Source organism: Cydia splendana, chromosome 1, assembly GCF_910591565.1.
Source record: "Cydia splendana chromosome 1, ilCydSple1.2, whole genome shotgun sequence".
Lineage (NCBI taxonomy): Eukaryota > Metazoa > Arthropoda > Insecta > Lepidoptera > Tortricidae > Cydia > Cydia splendana.
In genome coordinates, this window is record NC_085960.1 from 21133924 (window position 1) to 21153892 (window position 19969).

The 19969-nt window shown below is 36.7% G+C and overlaps 1 protein-coding gene across 1 annotated transcript; it reads right to left on the reverse strand.

Moving 5' to 3' along the window:
* Nucleotides 1–262: 262 nt before the first annotated feature.
* Nucleotides 263–19010, reverse strand: LOC134791914 (progestin and adipoQ receptor family member 3). Its single transcript, XM_063763036.1, has 7 exons — nucleotides 18807–19010; nucleotides 18357–18580; nucleotides 16467–16623; nucleotides 8482–8634; nucleotides 3838–4026; nucleotides 3008–3076; nucleotides 263–1913 (listed from the first exon to the last, which is right to left on the reverse strand). The coding sequence occupies exons 1-7, from the start codon at nucleotides 18876–18878 to the stop codon at nucleotides 1749–1751; spliced, it is 1029 nt and encodes a 342-aa protein (XP_063619106.1). The 5' UTR covers nucleotides 18879–19010; the 3' UTR covers nucleotides 263–1748.
* Between the last annotated feature and the right edge of the window lie 959 nt (nucleotides 19011–19969).

The following is a 19969-nucleotide window of genomic DNA, read 5'->3' on the forward strand; positions in this document are numbered from 1 at the left end:
TACTAAAAATGTATGAGGTTTATTTTTTCTTATAAAATAATGTATAGTCAATCAAACAACTTTGTCAACTTTTCTGGGATGGGACATAACCTTAGCGTCTACATTTTTTAAATTTTCCGCGCTTTTCAACTGACGATAATAGCTTGACAGATTATAAGTTGGTTTCACAAGTGAGGATTTTTTGATTTCACAAGTGGTCTCGTTCCTATCCCTTGATGCCCAATAAAAAAACATAATTTGTTTAAGTAATAAAATACAGATACATTTTGTATATTTTATTACGTATCTATAAATTAATTTATAATAACCCCATTCCAAAATAACAATAATTTCCTACTAAGAAAATAAATAATAACAAAACAGAAAAATCACAGATAACGAAAACATACAGTAAATAAATCAAAAGGACGAGAAGCATGTCGACATCATATACACCGACAAGAAATTTTAGAAATTTAAAAGTGGCATCATCGTAGTGTCGTCCCTTTCAAATCAATCTAAGAAAACGGGACGACACTACGATGTTGCCACTTTTTAATTTCTACTATTTCTTGTCGGTGTATACATATGGATTTCTGAAAGAAAAAAAGTTTCTGAGATTGTTTACGAGAAACAATTTCAGAAAATTTTTTTCTTACATGATTTAGATAAAAACCAAGTTAAAGATTCATACCAATGAAATCAAATTGTAACAGCACCAATATACATTTACGTGTTATACTTATAAATTTTAAGTACACTTAAAATCACAAATTTCTCAGGATTTTCCTCAGGAATGTCCCATGGAATGATTAAAATATTTTATACTTGAGCATTTCATTTCATTTTATTTCTATTTTACTGAGAATACCGCCCTCATAAATAGTAAATACGTAACCTTAGTCCTAGTAAATTTAAATATTTATAAGTAAGCTAGTACCCAAATGATCTAAGACAACGTACATATAACCGTTTCACCGTAAAGGTTTTATCAGATTACGTCGGCGGTTCTTAATACGTCGGATCATCATCTAAAAAGCACTAGTTGCAGAAAGATTGTACAAGAACAATTTTAGAGGAATACGAATGTCTGGGGGGCGATTCTTCAATTTCGATCGCTTTTCGTCACTCGAAAATCTGTGGAAAACGCAGAAATGCTAATTTTAGAAATATAAGCGATAGAAATTGGGAATCGAGTGGTATTGACCACTCGTTTTCAATTCTATTAGTAGATTTTAAATGCCTAGTTGAACTATTGAACGAAATACACGAAATCGAACGGTCGAAATTCAAAAATCGGCCCCCAGTATAATATAAACGCAATCACTAAACGCGAGTTACGTAAAAAAAAATTATGGGTTCCATGCAGTTTTATCAAGGAGGTCGTCTAGAATTTATCTGCATATCTAATGACCAAGAGTAGGAGAAGCAGACTTAAGGATAAAAGCTAGATACTTTTATGGCATGTTTATATTAACAACAGTGAACGGGTTATATTACTCACAGGCCACACAAAAAAAATACAGGCCGCGCCATATCCGTTCATAATAATTATGTGTAATACATTCTGTTTCTACGACTGAACTAGCAGAGAGACTGAATACAGGGCGCGCCATATCCATTCATAATAATTATGTAATACGTTGTTTCTACGACTGAAACTAGCAGAGAGAGAGATAAAGAGAGCGTATAATGATGAGTGATGACCATAGTTTCTAATAGTAAATTTTCCTTCGCGAAGTGTAGGTTAGGTAAATTAGGTATAGTGTTCAGAATATCCGCATGGTGTTGGCGCAGCCGTGGTTCATGCGGTACTGCACGTACATCATGCCGGAGTTGTGCCAGTAGTAGAGCGCGGCCATGACCAGCACGTGCCACCACTGGTGCGAGTGCCCGATGTAGTCCACGCGGCCTGGGAACCAGCGCTCCGGGATCTGCGGAATTAGTCAATATTAAACTGTATACTCTGTCAAGTAATCAGTCGGTACAAAAATGCAGCAAATTTAAAAAAAAATTGGCGCGAAGGGTAATCGTCCCATAGAAAATTTGTATTTAACGCCTTTTGCTACTTACACACTTGTTTGACCGGCTATAGTTTCCGCCGGTATAGTGTGTAGCTTTCTAATAGAGCCCGACGGCTAATCCTATTGTCTATTGTTAAGTAAAACCACGCCACGTTGGGCCACGTGCCACAACCACCTGCATAAAAAATATTTCGCTTACTTTACCCAGGTAATTGAATTACAACTCCTATGGAATTTGCAATAAGATTCAAAATGAACTAATGGATAAATATTTTTGTTACGATGTGTGTGGTCCGTTCAACGCGCCCGCGCTCAGTACTTCGGTTACTGAGTGCCGGCGAGTCGAACGCTACAGAACCAGACTAAAATGTGTCATCGAGATGCGTAACAAAGGCGCGTTATCGGAGAGCGCACCTACACTGGTTTTTTGAGCGTTGGACTAGCCCGCGCTCAGGTGCCAAATAGAATAATTAAGACCCTTTTTGCAGGTAAGTAGCACGTGCGGTTTTACTTAACAATAGACAATAAGATTAGCCGTCTGGCTCTATTATAAACCTACAAACTATAGATTATATTGCTCGTTGATGGCGCGGGTTATGCCACATCCACACCAACGCGTGCCGCCGTCGCAAATAATTCGCGGCGATCTACGTGACAGACTCAAGAAAAGACGCGACGCAGTCTAATAAACATGCTGCTTGCACACGTAGTACAGTCAACTCGAAGATATGTTTACATTGTTCTTTGTTCTACAAAGGAGTAAGGTGCAAAAGAGTAAGCATGCCTTTGACGTCGACCGTACAAGCACACTCGTTTAGTTTATTAATGCTTAAGCACGATTTTCGCGCAATGGAACCGTCCCTCAATATTAGTACGCTATTACGCCAAGTGGCAGCGTCATTAGGTCCAATATTTAGACAATTAGCCAGACAGGTTAACAACCGGTTTGTGTTGTGTTTTCTCAGATCTAATACATAAATTAACTACAGATGCAGAAATCATACCTTAAATGCGTAAATGATGAATGCAGTTCCACTTATAATGTACATCATTATCACTCGGGGAAAGAACATCTGAAAATAGAAAGAAAAATCAACAATAACACGTTAAATCAGTTGATGAAAGAAACAAAAAGCGGGTCAACTAATGTACAGGCGATCTAGCATAAGTTGCGTTCTCGCGCGCGAGTTCATAATTGAAGTCGCGCTAGCTGTATGGAGTCGCGCGCGAAAACGCAACTCATGCTAGACCGACAGATGATGGCAAGTATCTATAACTAATAGTTAAAAATAAATATAAAAAGTCTAGGTATCTTAAAACGCTAATATGTTCTACTTATATTTTAACCCTTTAACCCCTTATTCATAAACTCGCTACAAACCTCAATTAGCTTATACCTAATCGTTTGTCTTTATCTGTCATTATGACTTATGTATTTGTAAGAAAGGGATACAACGTAATTGAACTAAATCAGGCCTATAGTTTTATGAATAAGGGCCACTTGCACCATCCCACTAACCCGGGTTAACCGGTTAAACCTGGAGTTACCAAGGTTACCAGTACAATTTGACCCTGGGTTAACGGTTTAACCGCTTAACCCCGGGTTAGTGGGAAGGTGCAAGTGGCCCTAAGGGGGTTAATCTGTAGCGGCAACTTACTTGCCATCATACTTAACTTACTTGCCATCATACTTAAAACAAAAACGCATCTCTACTATAAGAATTACGGTTCGAAATCGAATGACTAGATAGGAATGTCAAATGGTTAAAGGGTTAACGTAGGCTGAATCCGAAACCTTGCATTTACAAAATGAGGTGTAAAGGGGTCAACCAACCTGCACCATGGGGTTCTCGAAGCCGCCCATGGCGTAGCACCAGTGCAGCGTGGGCAGCACCCCGTACGCCGCCCAGCCGATGAACACACACATCTTCACGGCGTAAGGCACGTTCAGACGAGGGATCTGCAGCGCCATCGCCACCACGAAGATCAGCGTTACCGATACCATGTAGAACGCCTTTAGCTCCTGCGGATTAAAAAAAAGTGTTCATGTCGCATCTTGAGGGAGGCGATGGCTGAGATACGCGTCATACTCGTGAACGGGTGCTGTTTGTGGAGACTGGTCTGTTTAAGCTAACACAAGCTATTATACTTAGTAACTTTATTTTTATTAATTAATTACAGTGAGACGCCTCATTCTGCTCTCGTATGTTTCTTTTCTCTTAATGAATGTATTAATTATACAGGATATTGACTCTTGGAGACCCTATACATCTCTAAGGATAACTTGATAAACTATATAATCTTATAGTTCTGACACCTAGAGACATTTACACCTCTAAATATTATAGATTTTTTTTTGTGTATTGTATCTGTATTTTTTATGTAATTCGACATTAAGAGACCATATACATCTCTTAGTAATTGTAATACGTTAGATTGAATTCTTAGTTTTATTTTATAAAATTGTTGATGTTATTATTTTTGCATGTATGTAAATTCAATGATGACGTGTAAAAGTGCCCTTGTGGCCTATTTGCTGAATAAATGTTGATGTTGATGATGTTGATCTACATTCTTTATTTAGCTCCTCGCATAAAATATCTGGACATTGGACTAAATACAGCGACATGAAAATCTGACAGCCAAAAAATGTAATTGATGGAGAGTATTTACAAATACTTGCATCTTGGTTTAAAAAATTAGGGGATCAAAAAAGTTATAAAATAAGATCATATTTCAAACCGTCAATATGGCAATGGCAATGCGTGTGAGCATGTGCGAGTGAAACAGCAAGCTCGGGTAGTCTTTCTTCGTATCGTCATAGAAATTTTACGGGTTGGCTGTCCAAAATACTGACCACAACCCCTCTTTATGTATTTTGTTTAGGTCTTCACGCTTATTTTAATCGTAATCATAATCATATTTTTTTATTTGCAAGAACACGGTTACAATAAAAAGTCTTAAAAATAATACAGTTCCACGTATGAGGACGTGTACGTGTGTTTATGAGAATTGACCGTTAGGACCACCCCACCTAGGGTTGCCAGATGGTCGGGATTTGGCGGGATTCTCCCGATTTTTAGCATGTGTTCCCGATTCCCGACAAAGTGAAAATTGTCCCGAAAAATAGCTTCAAGTTATAAAACAATAATTTCAAGTTCCGAACTGTCGTCGAGTGAGCGAGCTGACGTAGTGGCAATAAGGTAAAATATCGTTGTTTTTAAATTTTTAATACAATTACTTTAATTTGAATGTATTTTTTTTCCCGACTTAAGTCCCAAAATCCCGAAAGATTGATCTTGTTTCCCGATAATAGCGCCTTTCGATCTGGCAACCCTAACACCACCCTAGCGTCTCCCGAGTGTCGGCGTCTAGTTAACTCTACGGCTGCTGCTCGACGCAACGTTGATGCAACTGCCCGGCGACGTAAAGGAATAGCGCTGACTAGACACCGACGCTCCAAAGACGCTAGTGTGGGGTGGTCCTAACCTAAATGATACAGAGACAAAACAATGAAGTATTTTTAAGTGCAGGCGAGGTCCCGTGATTGACCTGAATGTTACCCTAATATGCGCGAATAAGGAATTAACATATGATTCATGAATAACTGGTATTCTCATTGTGTTCAACATTGTAGCAGATTGTAGGTATCGCAATCGAAAACTCTCTTTTTTCTAAATTCGTGCATTTTTTAAGCTTGAGCGCCCGGCAGATACAATTTTTATTAAACTAAGACAATTAATATATTTATAGTTAGCCAATGTAAATAAGTACTTTCGACTACTACCTAACCTACTGATATTTTTTGGATAACCATGTATAACTCATGAAGATTATTTTAGCGAGCCCAAATGCAATCCTGATTTTTTTATTACAGATCCTATGACCACCTTTGTTGTCCACTCTCCATCATTGGTCCAGCTTGATAGTACCATAACATTGTATTGACACTGAAGTTACGTAGGAAAGAATGTACACTATATTTTAGCTTAATATAACATTGGGAGCACGGAATGACCTGAACAAAAAAGTGAACAAATTAACAGAGTTCATTAAAAATCTGTAAAAAAAGAACATTTTAAAACTGATCTGTACAGTTCAAGGAAATACAACAGCCAAGAGCGTAATGCTCAGAGAATCGGCAAGTCGAGCAAGTAGGTATGACGAAAAATCATAAGCATGTGGAATCGTGGAATAAATATTGATGATCGATCTATAGGTAAGTGAAACCCGATCGATACAGAATTCGGTTGCTAATTAATGAATGGTCTACTAGGCCATGGCCACTGTTCCGCATACCCGCCGGGCGCATCGTTGCGACACCCGGCGTCGCACACATTGTTCTACAACTGTTATTAGTCAAGTTATACTTACGGAATGTGTATCGTTACAGGCTGGAACAATTGTTCCACAATATGATGCCAGGTATCAGATATTGAATACTTAGCATAAAAGTAACTTCATACCAACAGTGTGCCTAGACGTTAGGTACTTAAAGATGGTGTTTCTAAAGCAGGGGTCACAAATTAATTTATACAGGGGTCCAGTTTTTAAAATTAAATTGAATGACCACGATCCGTTTCTACTTGAGTTTGTTAAATGGGTACCGAAGCAAATATAATTGTACCGCACAAAATAGGTCGGCGGTCCGGATTCGAACCGCGGTCCGCCATTAGATGACCCCTGTTCTAAAGCAACGACAGTTACGTTTCAAGGGGATCTATGTACATATATCCTAATATCCATGTGTTACCCTGACGTGTGTCAAAGTCAAGAGCATATTCACGTATAGCGTGATGACTAGGACATCTGTACATCAAGAATTATATAGTGCGACCACAGAAACTTTGCAGTGCAATAATTTGACAGTGAATTAAAAAACTATATATGGCAATGTTTTCTAGCAAACAGTAAACGTCATTCTCTATGGTATGTGTTTGTGAAAATCGTTTAAATATTCGTTGTGTTTTGTGATGAACGAGAAAAACATGGTGAAACCTTACAAAATCGGCGTGCGGGAATTACTTTTCCGCATGACGAATAATTTTACACTAGTAAAAAATCAGCACAGCACAGCAAGCTCAAAAACGACAATATTTACAAAATTTTGAGTTGATGATGACGGGTAAGTGGAATGAAACATTTTAATACTTGCACCATATCTATTACATAAATAGATAATATATTATAATATCGGTTTAGACTAAGGTTTCACAGTAAATTGAACACACCTAATAGGTATAGGCATACTATTACCTTATGAACTTCCTCTAACATTTCGAGAAACCCATGGGTTCGAGCTGGCTTTTGAGATCGAAGTCCTCTAACCCACAACCTCCATGCTTAATGCTTACGGCATGGGTGCCTACTAGTTAAAGCTTAAATTTATTTTGAATGTATGTTTATTGTTTTAATGGTTTATTTCGTTTTTCCGAAATCCGATGTTCGCGAATTGCGGGCAATTTCTTTTTCAATATAATTACGCCTAATGGGAGTAAAAGAGCAAGATGCTCGCAATTTGCGAACTTCGGTGTTTGCGGTAGGCTCTCTGTACCTATTTACCGCTAGGCCGTCGCGGATATTAAAAAAGCTCAATAATTTTGATGAAGCCAAATATCATATTCTCACAAATCTCTCAATATTATTTATCAACATTTAGTATACATATGTATACATATTAATAGTGACATATATTGTTGGAATTAAATTTATATAACCATAAATGCACAGATTAAATTTTTCATAGACGGTAAATATGGTAGAAATTTCACAAGTGTCAAGACTATTTAATCATTTTTAAAAACTACTTTTTATCTAGCGCTGCAAAGTTCCTGTGGTCGAACTATATGTAGTTGCACTCCGAGCGGTACGAGAACGCCTGGTATAAGGGCTCATTTAGACGATGCAAGTCACATGCAAATTTCATTACATTACGGTTTTTGATCGGTCGGTTGAATTGGACGTAATCAACAGTCCGCAACGTAACTAAAATCGCATGCGAGCTCGCGCGCCGTGTAAATCAGTCCTAATAGTAATTTGATATTTATTGAAATAAAATTTTACAGCATTACAGCTAAGGGGCGCCAATGGGCTGTAAAATTAAGTAAGTTATAAGAAAGCTATAGCTATAGTACTAAATTATAAGATAAATATGACAGTGATTAATAAGGTACCTATGTTGATTCGCAAAAACGTAAAAATTCTTTATAAAGTTTGTGACTCTGGTCAGCAAACAAGTCGCAGTCAGGTGCAAAAGATAAAAAAATATTGAGGAGTGTCCGGGAACCAGGTAATGGTAAGTACACGGTCAGAGGGTACTTATTATGTGGGTGTGTATATTACTGTATACTTATACCTATGGCGAGCAGGGACAGCACGATATTGAAGAGCTTCATACATCAGGAGCGCGTTGTAGTCGCACGGCAGTAGTCGCAGAGCGGTACGAACCCGTGTACAAAGCTGATTTAGTTACACTCACATGGTGGCACCAGAACGCGTAGTAAACGCCGGAGGTGTATATAGCTAGCAGCGACAACGCGATACCGAAGAGGTCATACATCAAAAACGCGTGGTAGTCACACTCCGAGCGGCATGAGAACGTGTGGTATAGCGCTGACAGCGCCATGCACACCTGGAAATGAAAATTTCACTCATTAATGTAAAAATGTCGAACCGGACCCGAATCGCAGTAGAGGCCTCTAAATAAGAATCTAAGCTAAATGTCAATGCAAAGGATATAATAAACATAATTACATGCCTACTTAAAACATAAGCTCCGTAGGTAAGTGGGTTCTTATAATATTCCATAAAGGGCCTAAAGCAATAATAAAAAAAAAAAAAAAAAAAAAAAAAAATATCATTTATTTCAGGCTTTTAACCCATAATAAAAATACACATAAACAATACTAATAATGTAAGTTGTAACGCTGCGTTAGACATAACGGTGACCGCCCGGCTTGCCGAAATCATGCACTCATAAAAACCCAACGGCACACTTCTAATCTAATACTGTGCACGCAAATACTTTTCATACAATAGCTTTACTTATTTAAGTTATTTATCTATTGATATTTAGGACTACAACAGCCGTAAAGAAAAGTCTTAATGCTTACATATATTATGTAATGTTATGGAAAAATAGTGTTTTGGATGAATTACTTGGTAAAGAATTATTCGTCATATAATACCTATCCAAGTCACTTTTAAAAGTCAAAAAGTTCCTGTAATTCCCATGTAATTCCTACCACAAAAGGTATATCAGTACATACCTACTTAAAGTAAGTACTTTAACTGCGCCCTATGAAGCACAGTAGCAATCTTGTTTTGGTTCACGATATAAGATCAGACGTAATTTTATTTCTTGCTAAGTTAAAGTTTAATTATTGTAATTAAACGCATAATCATAGAAGAAGGAAGCTTGCAATGTTGTCGTAGTAGACGTAGTACAAACGACTTGAATGATTTTTAACGTACTTACATGCATGGTGGTTTGGTAGTGCCTTTACCACAGTATAATAAAGACTGCCTTTACACTAGATTCTTAGGTGTGTGGATGATAACTTTATTTATTAAATATTTTTTCGTATTTAGGTATACCTACCTACGAAAAAATATTTAATAAATAAAGTTACCATATAACACTTTAAACTCTCGCGTTTTGTACACATATTTAATTACACAAACGGGTCTACCGCGATATAATTTCATTGTTTTTACCTTTAATTCCGACGTTTCAGCTGAGTTGCACCAGCTGAAACCAATCGTGAGGACGGGTACAAATTATCGTCTACTTGGGGACCAGTGATTCAAATGTTGAAACCAGCGGATATATCTTCGGACCAGTGTACGGATACTGTGAGTGTTGCGTGTCGTGCCGTGGACAATAAACATTAAACTTTAACGGGTAGCTGCAATTTCTTTGTCTACCCCGAACATTTTTATAAACTAATTTCGGGTAGTTTAGTGGTGTTTTATTAATATCTCCGTTGACATTTGTTGGGACGTCAGTCTTTCCGTGACCACAGCTGGTGCAACTCAGCTGAAACGTCGGAATTAAAGGTAAAAACAATGAAATTATATCGCGGTAGACCCGTTTGTGTAATTAAATAAAGTTACCATGTTTTCGTAGGTATACAACGTCTTTTAGATCTCTAAGTACATTAATCATTATTGAATGCAATTACGACAAGACCAACAAAACGTTACTTTATTATTTTCTATTAGTACCTAATAGGCACCTATGGTTACGTCGTCGCCACACTTACAAAAGTCAAATCATTAGTAGCTGGTTGGCTAACGGTTTATCGTGTATTTTTAGACATTACCAATTTAGTTTCTATTCTAGATACCTTACCTATCTCAAACATCAAAAACATCGTGCTCATAACAAAGAAATTAAACCGGTTTCTAAATCTATTTCCGAGTTAAAACGTCATCGTTAAATCTAATCGATCGTATCTTGCACTACAAACCTAGAAAATAGAAGTGCTTGCTTTCTACTGCATCATGATTAAAATATGCATTTTTAAATATACAAATCATACAAGATTTAGAGCGCAATGAATTAAAAGCCTTATGTTATTAGCACTTTCTAAAAAGGGTCTAAAGCAGCGGTCGGCAACCCGCGGCCCGCGAACCTCTCACTTGCGGCCCGCGAGCCTCCCTGGCTACTTTGTATGAAATATTGACAAATGACAATGTCTGATAAAGTCATAAATATTAACAAAGTGCGGCCCGCGTGCACTTCGTTAACTGCTATGTGGCCCTTTGGCTGCTAAAAGGTTGCCGACCGCTGGTCTAAAGGGTCATGCCCTTAAGAATCCTGATAGTCGAGCGATAGAGATATGTATTGGATATATAGGTACCCAAAACCGATATAGGTTACGATTCTAAATGTAGGTAGGTACTAAAAACATTTTCATTATCTCTATAACCTTTGTGTTAATGATTCTTGTTGCTATAACATTGCTAAAATGAATAGAGGGCTATATATCTACGTGGCGTAGCATTTGAGTAATTCGAGTCTGGATTACATTTTAGCCGATGAATACGATACAATAAGTATAGATCCTATGTAGAAGATAGATCCTATTCAAAATGTTTCATCAGGTAGTATTCAGATATTATTAAAATTACATATATTATTATAATTATACATTTGACCTATTATTACTTACCTACCTACCACCGAAATATGTTTCGTTACACCTCAATAAAGTACTACCTAATTTGTGTTCATTAATCTCTAGCAATTATTGTGCTCCCGAATATTTCGTCATTTGTTTGTGCGGTGTTCCACAGGGTACAGTACTAAGGCCCCTCCTATAGAAAATCGTATCGGCCCGAGACAGGACCCACATGATGGTACATAGTCCAGATACTTAGCAACTACATAGGGGCTATTCATAAATTACGTCATTTCAAATTAGGGGGGGGGGTCTGGACATCGGATGACGGTAGCATGAAGTAGGAGGAAAAGGGGTCATTTGAAGCATGATTTTTGGATGATTATAGGGGGGGGGGGGGTCAAAAATCGTCAAAAATCGATGACGTAATTTATGGACAGCCCCATACGGATATTACGGATATACTCCAACATATGGATGTAATAAGTGAAATATACATTATTCGAGATAAACTCGCGAGATAAAATCCATTTATCATAGGTACGCAACGCATGTCACTTATGCATTCGGAGGTGAAGTGTGTGAGATCTAGTGGTAGTGAAAGTATACACTTGTCTCCTCCAGACACAAAGCACAGGCGAAAGTTTTGATGCTCAAAACCTTGCTAGTATCATTTTGACAAATATATCTACCTACCTATTATGCTATAGGTAGTAGCACAATAGTCTGCTTTGGACAAAATGTGCCACATTTGTTTTATAATTAAATCTTTACCTATGTCAGATTATCAGACCTATGTATATTAGTCGCTTCACCAATGGACAATAGGATTTTTAAACACTCCAATGGGAAAATGAAACAGCACATTTAGGTATTTCCGATTGACATATTACAGTAATACGTAGACATAGGCAGTTGGGCAAGCCAGAGATCTTTTGACTTGCTGTTTCTTCGAGACCTACGTACATAAAGTACCTAAAGTTACATTGTTAACCGTGTTACCGAATAATTATATTGAGGTCAAATTAGATGTGTAAACGCAACTTATAATTTATCGTCAACAACAATAAAAAAACTCCCTACAAATATCCATCGTATCGGTTGACAATCGAATAGATACGTAATGATTATACTCGTACAATTCAACGTTTTATAAATAAGTAATACGTAGAACTAGGAATTTCAATGTTAAGAATAATGTTATTTTATTGTAATGCAAATGACATAGGTAAGAGGTACCTATTGCGTTATAAATAAAACAAAATTAGAAACGCCCTGTCTTGACTGCGTTTATTTTTTTTAATTCGTCAAGACTCCGGTCGAATACTTTCACTCGAGAAAAGCAGGTCGCATCTCGGCTTTCGAGCGCTGGACCAACGCGCGGATAGCTCATATTTCGTAATATCTGCGAGCCAAAGAAATTATAGCCTACGCAATGTGAGCCCGTAACTTTTGCGCACTGGGAATGGAAATGTCAAGAAACTTTACGATGTGGTACATACGACCACAATCAGAAAAACCGGGCAAGTGCGAGTCGGACTCGCGCACGAAGGGTTCCGCACCATAATGCAAAAAAACCGGCAAAAATAAAACGGTCACCCATTCTAGTACTGACCCCGCCCGACGTTGCTTAACTTCGGTCAAAAATCACGTTTGTTGTATGGGAGCCCCACTTAAATCTTGTATTGTATTGTATTGTAGTTCGGGCGATTTTCCGCAACTCGACGTCTTGCGCCTATTTTGCGTGATAGGGGGTGGACTAGTCTTGCCAGCCCAGCTCCTCGAGGAATCCTATCAGACCTTTGATGTTGAGTAGGACCTCGGGGAGGTCACTCGGGGATCCGAGATGTTTTGCCCTGTATGGGGCCAATCCGCTGCATTCCAACACCACGTGAGAGGCTGTTTCTTCTTCCTCCATGCATCCACGGCATAGGGGACTGTCTGTGACACCTGTTATAAAAAGATGTTTGTTAAAAAGTCCATGACCTGTTATGACACTGGTTACCATACTCAGTCGAACCTTTCCTAGTTGAAGGAGCGCCCTTGTGAGCTTACCGTTCATGCTCGGCATGGCTTGCTTGGCCTGTCTGCATCCAGTTTGGTTTAGCCAGTGTTCTGTGTGTAGTTTCCCTGTACGTGCCAGCAGCATTGAGCGTACCTTACTAAACGGTATCGGGAGGATCGGTTCCGGGCCAATCGCCCCCGCACCCGATCCTTGTCTGGCGAGCTCGTCCGCGGCGTCGTTACCTCGGGATCCACTGTGTCCTTTGATCCATTGTAAGGTGATCTTATTGTTCTGACATACCTCCATTAGTCGTTCGTGGCATTCGTGTATAAGTTTGGATGTGACTATATGGCTTTTTAGGGCCATTAAGACTGCCACTTAAATCTTTATTTTATTCTGTTTTTAGTATTTGGTGTTATAGCGGCAACAGAAATACATCATCTGTGAAAATTTCAACTGTCTAGCTATCACGGTTCGTGAGATACAGCCTGGTGACAGACGGACGGACGGAGGGACGGAGGGACGGACGGACGGACGGACAGCGAAGTCTTAGTAATAGGTTCCCGTTTTATCCTTTGGGTACGGAACCCTAAAAAAAAGGAATTAGGATATATGTATTATTATTCTCTTGCTTTGTGTATAATTATTAAGGTGATGTATGTTAGGTACCTATCGTATACAGGTTACAGGACAATACAGGTTCTCCTAATTTTACTCTGAAGTCAATTTTTTTAACTATGTTCCAAAACAACTTCAAATCCTCGCAAGTAATTCGAGTTTGTCTTGTCGTTATCGCAAATGTTTGGGTTCTAATACCTAATCCATGGGTACTGCGGTATATTATGCAACAAATAATGACGCAAGCAGTTCCGTCCGTATCTATCTATCGTCCGTATCGGCACACAGCCAAAACTAAGGGAACGAAGACCTTTAAATGTCCAAGGATTTTTTTCGTCTGTTTGACATATCATTGTAGCTAGGTACCTACCTATAAGTTTATATTATATAATATTTTTTTTATAATATTTTTGATCACACTCGCTCAGTAAATGTGGAATTGCACGCAGGTTTAGCGGGAGTTATAGAAAAAGCGTTCTCCCTAGGGAGTTATGAAGTTTCTAGTGCCATAATTAACAGTTTTTGTCTATATACTTAATTTTTGTATCGCAAGTGTGATGAAAAACATTGTGTGTAACTCGGGGCGTAATAATATTGCAAACTCGAGTCTATAAATCGCTCCGGCAAGCCGTCGCGATTTAACTTACTCTCGTTTGCAATATTCAACTTACGCCCCATGTTGCACAATGTACTGTTACAGTACATATGGTGCTACTTTACCGCCCTAGGGCGGGATTAAGGGCAATACGTGCTTATATAAAAAATTTAAAGGGCCAATTATGTACCTACTGTAAAACGTTGTACAATACACGTGCGAAAAGGAAATTCGCAACTAGTGTCGATTTAAAACACTTCCTTCGGTCGTGTTTGCGTTGCGAATTTCCTACTTTTCACACTTGTATCCTAATGTACTACAGCGAAACCTGGATAAGTGAAACTTCAGGGGACGAGCAAATTTGTCTCACTTAAAGAGGTATTCCACTTACCCAGGCTCTCAGCTAGCCAAGTACAAATAAAATTCTATCTCATTTACAGAGGGTCCCATTAATAGAGGGTGAGAATAGAGGATATTTCAGTTATAGAGGTGATTAATAAGGTATTTTGTAAACATTATGTATTATCTTTAAAAATAAATAAGGTAAAATAATCCTTGTCTCTAAATATTTTTTAAGTAAGTATTTTTAAATTTTTATTCGAATTTATTTTGAATGATTCTACACAGGATAGATTTTGTTCAATACAATTTGATACGGTCTTCATTGCGTCTTAAAACTTAATTAAATGAAAATATTTTTTTGTTTATTCGTGTTACTTTAATTATCAATGTTTTAGCTTTCGTTTCGATAGTTTTAACTACTTAAACTAACTAAATGAAACTTGAAGTCGTTTAGACACAATTAAGCAAATGCGAAATTTGTGGATACACTAAGATTTAGTAAGAATACGGAGAATTATCAATAAAGTCCAAGTTAGAGAGGTCATAGATTGACGTTATCTCAGATACAGAGGTCAATTCCTATAAAATTCTAATAAAACGATTAAGAAAATGTAGTCATAAATATTGTCTCAGTAAAAGAGGTAAAATACACTCTCTGTCTCAATTATAGAGGTAAATGTGACTATAAAATCACAACAACTAATCCCAGTTATAGAGGTTCGTTTTATCTCACTAACAGAGGTAATTCAGTGCAAAAGTGTCGGGACCGCGCCATGAGTCCCAGCTATAGAGGTTTCCCACTTATCCAGGTCCCACTTAACCAAGTTTCACTGTAATAATATAGAGAAAATTAACTACCTGTCCTGTATGTATTAGGTGCGCGCCGTATAACTCTAGCTTTTACCATCTAATCTTTTCGTTACAGACAGTTAAACGTCTCATCGATGTCTTCTGATATCATACTAATAATTTTATTACGGGTTTAACAGTAGGTACCGCCGGTAAGAATTCAAAGACTTTATTATAAAGACATAAAGTCGGTTTTTACATTGTTATTTTTTAGGAACGTATCATAATGGCAAGTGTTGTATGATTTCTAAATAATAGCCCCACACTTAAAAGTGCGCAAAAGTGTACTTTCACTATCATAATAACGGTATCTATAAAGATTCTGGCAACGATAAACACATGTAATAAAGCCCATGTAGGTAAATAGTTTAACGAAGAAAGCCTTCAACACCATGGATAATGAATAATGAACAATATCCATACTTTAAACGTCACACCACATTATATTATATCTAGGTGTAAGGTGTAGTTCGCAAGTTTTAGATACCTTATATAAAATAATCGTTAATAAATTCTAGAAAGCTAAAATGTCCTGGAAAATGAATGACATACTTAAGATCGGTTGCAAACCGTCTGTCACCGTTAAAGCGTTTGCTAAATTTTATTGTATGGAAATTCTCATACACCTCTGTTGCGTGACGTTGATCAGCCTGTTAACTGTGGTTGGTGCAACTGGCCCTTATATGACTTTGCTTATGGCCCTCAACCCTCGAGTTGCATGACATATATGTCTTCTACGTCGAAAATAATGTATGGTCATATATTATGTGACTACGCTGGACGTGGACGATTTTAGGCTTAGGGAATAATAGGGAGTCGTAGAGAGGTCAGGCCTGTGCTCCGCAGTAGGCGATATCATAATAGATAAAATTGTGATGAAAACAAAAAAAAACACACACTCAGAAAAAACCACATAAGTAATAACTTACCATGAAACATGAGAGAAGTATGGCAGCAACCACTTTGTCTGTGAAGGTGGCGTGGATGTTAATGATGACCAGATCGTTGATTGTCAGCCCGAGCACAAGGAAGAAACCGAACAAGTGAGTCCAAATGTTCATCGTTTCGTTAGTCCACCAGAATATACTGCAATAAGCATTCCATCAATAGCGTGCGCTCTTTTAATTTTAGAACATGAAAAGCATACGGGGTGTCGTTAAGTCATTATGGTATTCTTTAGGCCTTAATCGCGTTTAGGTATTTTTATTAAATAAACTTCCGTGAGACACAGATATATTAAATATGTATATTAAAACAGGTCAGTCACGTTTTGTAAGTCAAAGAATGCTTGACATGTTTCAGTCATTTTAATTTTTAACAAGCAGAAACGTCTTCGAACGATGCTATTAAGCTTAGAATAAATTTAAAGTAATTTTTCCACTTTTAAATTTATGTTTCAGTCATACAACTACATTCCAAAAAGGCAGTTGGAAAAGTAGTTGTGCGGTGATCTTCCCGTAAGTAGAATGTATTAGTCAGGTAGGTGATAGACCTTATAGCTAGTCGGCCTTTTACAGCCTGTTTCATTCCAAGACCCTAGACCTAGACAGTCTAGACCCAGGCCAAGCCAAACCTTATGCAACTACTGCAAGACCCCTTTATAGACTCAGGTTCATCGAAGATTCGTAGATAATATGAAATAGATACAAATTTAAGATACCAATACTAAGTACTAGGATATCGGAATAAATTTACTACACACTAATGAATAAGTGTGTCTGTAAAGAAATATTGCTCTACACTAAGACAATTATTTATGCAATTGTACATGTATTATTCCAGTCTGGTAAACACTGCTGCCAGTGTATAGATATGTTAACTTAACACTTATTAATTTTTTTAGAAAAATGTCTACTAAGTATGTAGATATGTAATATATATACATATATATATATATATATGTATATGTATATATATATATATATATATATATATATATATATATATATATATATATATATATATACCGTGTTTTTATTGAATTCCGTTAACTTCGGGGTATGGTTAAGTACGTTTAAGAGAACTAAATGGCATAGTTAATTTAAAAAAAAAAATTTTTTTTGCTTTTGTGAAAAAAAAAATTAAGTTAAAAAAGTAATTAAATGTAGCATATAGCGTTGTTGTAACACGGGCATTAGATTTAACTCAACCAAACAATTGAAATCTGTGACACATTAATGTCATTTCGAACATCGTACGACCGAGATTGTACTTAAGTTTAGTAGCAAATGCATGAACTCATTCTAAACACTAATCAATATGTAAACCGACCCTAAGGCAAGTGTACACGCTTGTAGAGGCCTTATAGGAAAAAAATAAATTATTGATTATCTCCGAAATGGAGTTAATTAGAATATCGGTGTCTTTGACAACGTTACTTGATTTAAGCTCAGGAATGCACCCCTGAAATTAACGGAAATCAAAAAAAACACGGTGTATATATATATCAGTTTTTACAGCTTGTTCTGTTAAATAAAATTACTGCCATACATCAACCTGGTAAACACAACTTGAAGTACAATGCATATTTTATGATGTTATACATATCAATAACAAAACCTCTCCTGAGAAAAATTAAGCCTCAGTGAAAATTACACAAAAATCGGTCAAAGGTACTTAATATTATGAAATGTAAGTAGGTAGGTATGTAATATAGGTACTTATAATCAGGAATCAAAATTGAGTCACGGTATGGACGATTCAGACTATATGCAAGTACCCATATATCTTCTTTTAAGGTAGTTGCAGATAATTAAAATAATGCAGTAAAACATAAAGTGTAATAATAATTTGATATAAAACAATGCATAAAACCTTACCTCTCCCAACATAGTTTAGTGGGTAATAGCTTCCTATATCCATCTCTTATGTAAGGATTGTGCTGAAGATACTCAGGAGCCTGTTCATATTTGAGCAACTGGCGGTAATTCACATATTCTATGTCTTCTTTGGTTAAATTATTGTTGTCTTCCAGCTTCTTGCCTCGTCGAAGAAGAGTGGAGCCTGAACTGTAATCCCCATCTTGCCTATTCTCATCTTCTGCCTAAACAAAATTAATAAAAAAAACTTACATTAAGGCTTTCACTTGAAAACCTTCACAAGATAAACTTAATGCTTCAGGAAGAGCACCTAAATTACTGAGGTTCCATGCCTACTTGCTTAAAATTTATACCAAAGGGACACAACACACAACAATGTAAGTAGGTCATAAATGTCCAAGCGAATGCAGAAAGATGTTTATAAGAAAAGTGTCGTTTGATGTTACTTACTTTTTCTAAGGACATAAACTGCACGGTTTCTGCTTGAATCTCGCTAACTTTTTTTGTCATAGTTAGCGTCATTGTTAAAATGTGACGTTAATTATTTTGTAACAAGATCGTTACAAAATGGACATTATTCATTAATTATTTTGTGACCACTACAAACAATAATGATTAAAGAAATATGTGAGTAAACACTAGATTATAAATTTCTAATATGTTAATAACATAACGGTAATAAATTAGTCGTCTTTAAAAAAAACAAAAGAATTTTAAACAAATCAAACTAAACACACTGCGGACGTCTGGCCGCCAGCCCGCCACCTCCAAAGCAATTTTTTAAACTGTTTTTTTTTTGTTTATTCTTGACTGACTTGACATTCAGCCGTCAATTAAGGTCCGTATTGAACTCTCTTATTTTATGGCGTGTCCAAAGCGTACACTGCATTTTATTTTATATTATACTATTTAATAACATTAATTAAAGTAAAATTGTTTTATAAAATATCTCGCATATATTTGGTTTAGTAAAATAAAATAATATAAGATTTAAATATAATGCTACCTATACACACGTATTTTTAATGCTGCGTACACATGGGATTACTGACGGCCAACAAACTGTAACAAACGAAAAACACATAATGTAGCCGCTATTATGAACTTGTTTTTACTTATGGGTATATTTTCCAATATTTTTGTTTTTTATTATATCTCTTGATCTAAATATTAAAATACACGTGGATTTCACTTATACTCTGAAATTGTACCATGGTACTAACAGAAGCTATAAAATATTATAGATATGTGCATATTTTCATGAAACATTTAATGATTTTATTCAGAGTTAAGGTCTTGAGGGCTTAAAAATTATTAATCTGTTCTCCGGACACCTGACATTACTAGCGGGAAGAGGAAAAGTTTCATATTGCAAAAATGTGTTTGAAAATAGCTACTCGCAATCCAAAAATAGCGCCGTGAATCCTCTTTGAGGCCAAGTCGTCATATCCGGAAATAAAATGTTGCCATATATAACTGTAAAGTAACAAAATGTTCACAGGTATATTAAACCTATTTGTTGATTTTGTTGTGCTAGATAGCACCTTCACCTTTAATTTACAACATAGAATGTAAATAAGTTATTTTTCTATTTTATACACTACTCCTCTGAA

Excerpts from the sequence above, each read along its gene's own strand:
- LOC134791914 (XM_063763036.1), bottom strand. The coding sequence starts at position 18,878 with ATGACGCTAACTATGACAAAAAAAGTTAGCGAGATTCAAGCAGAAACC. Across the intron at positions 8,635-16,466 it reads TACTTCTCTCATGTTTCATG|GTGTGCATGGCGCTGTCAGC; the intron begins GTAAGTTATTAC and ends TTTCATTTCCAG. Across the intron at positions 1,914-3,007 it reads TCATCATTTACGCATTTAAG|ATCCCGGAGCGCTGGTTCCC; the intron begins GTATGATTTCTG and ends CTAATTCCGCAG.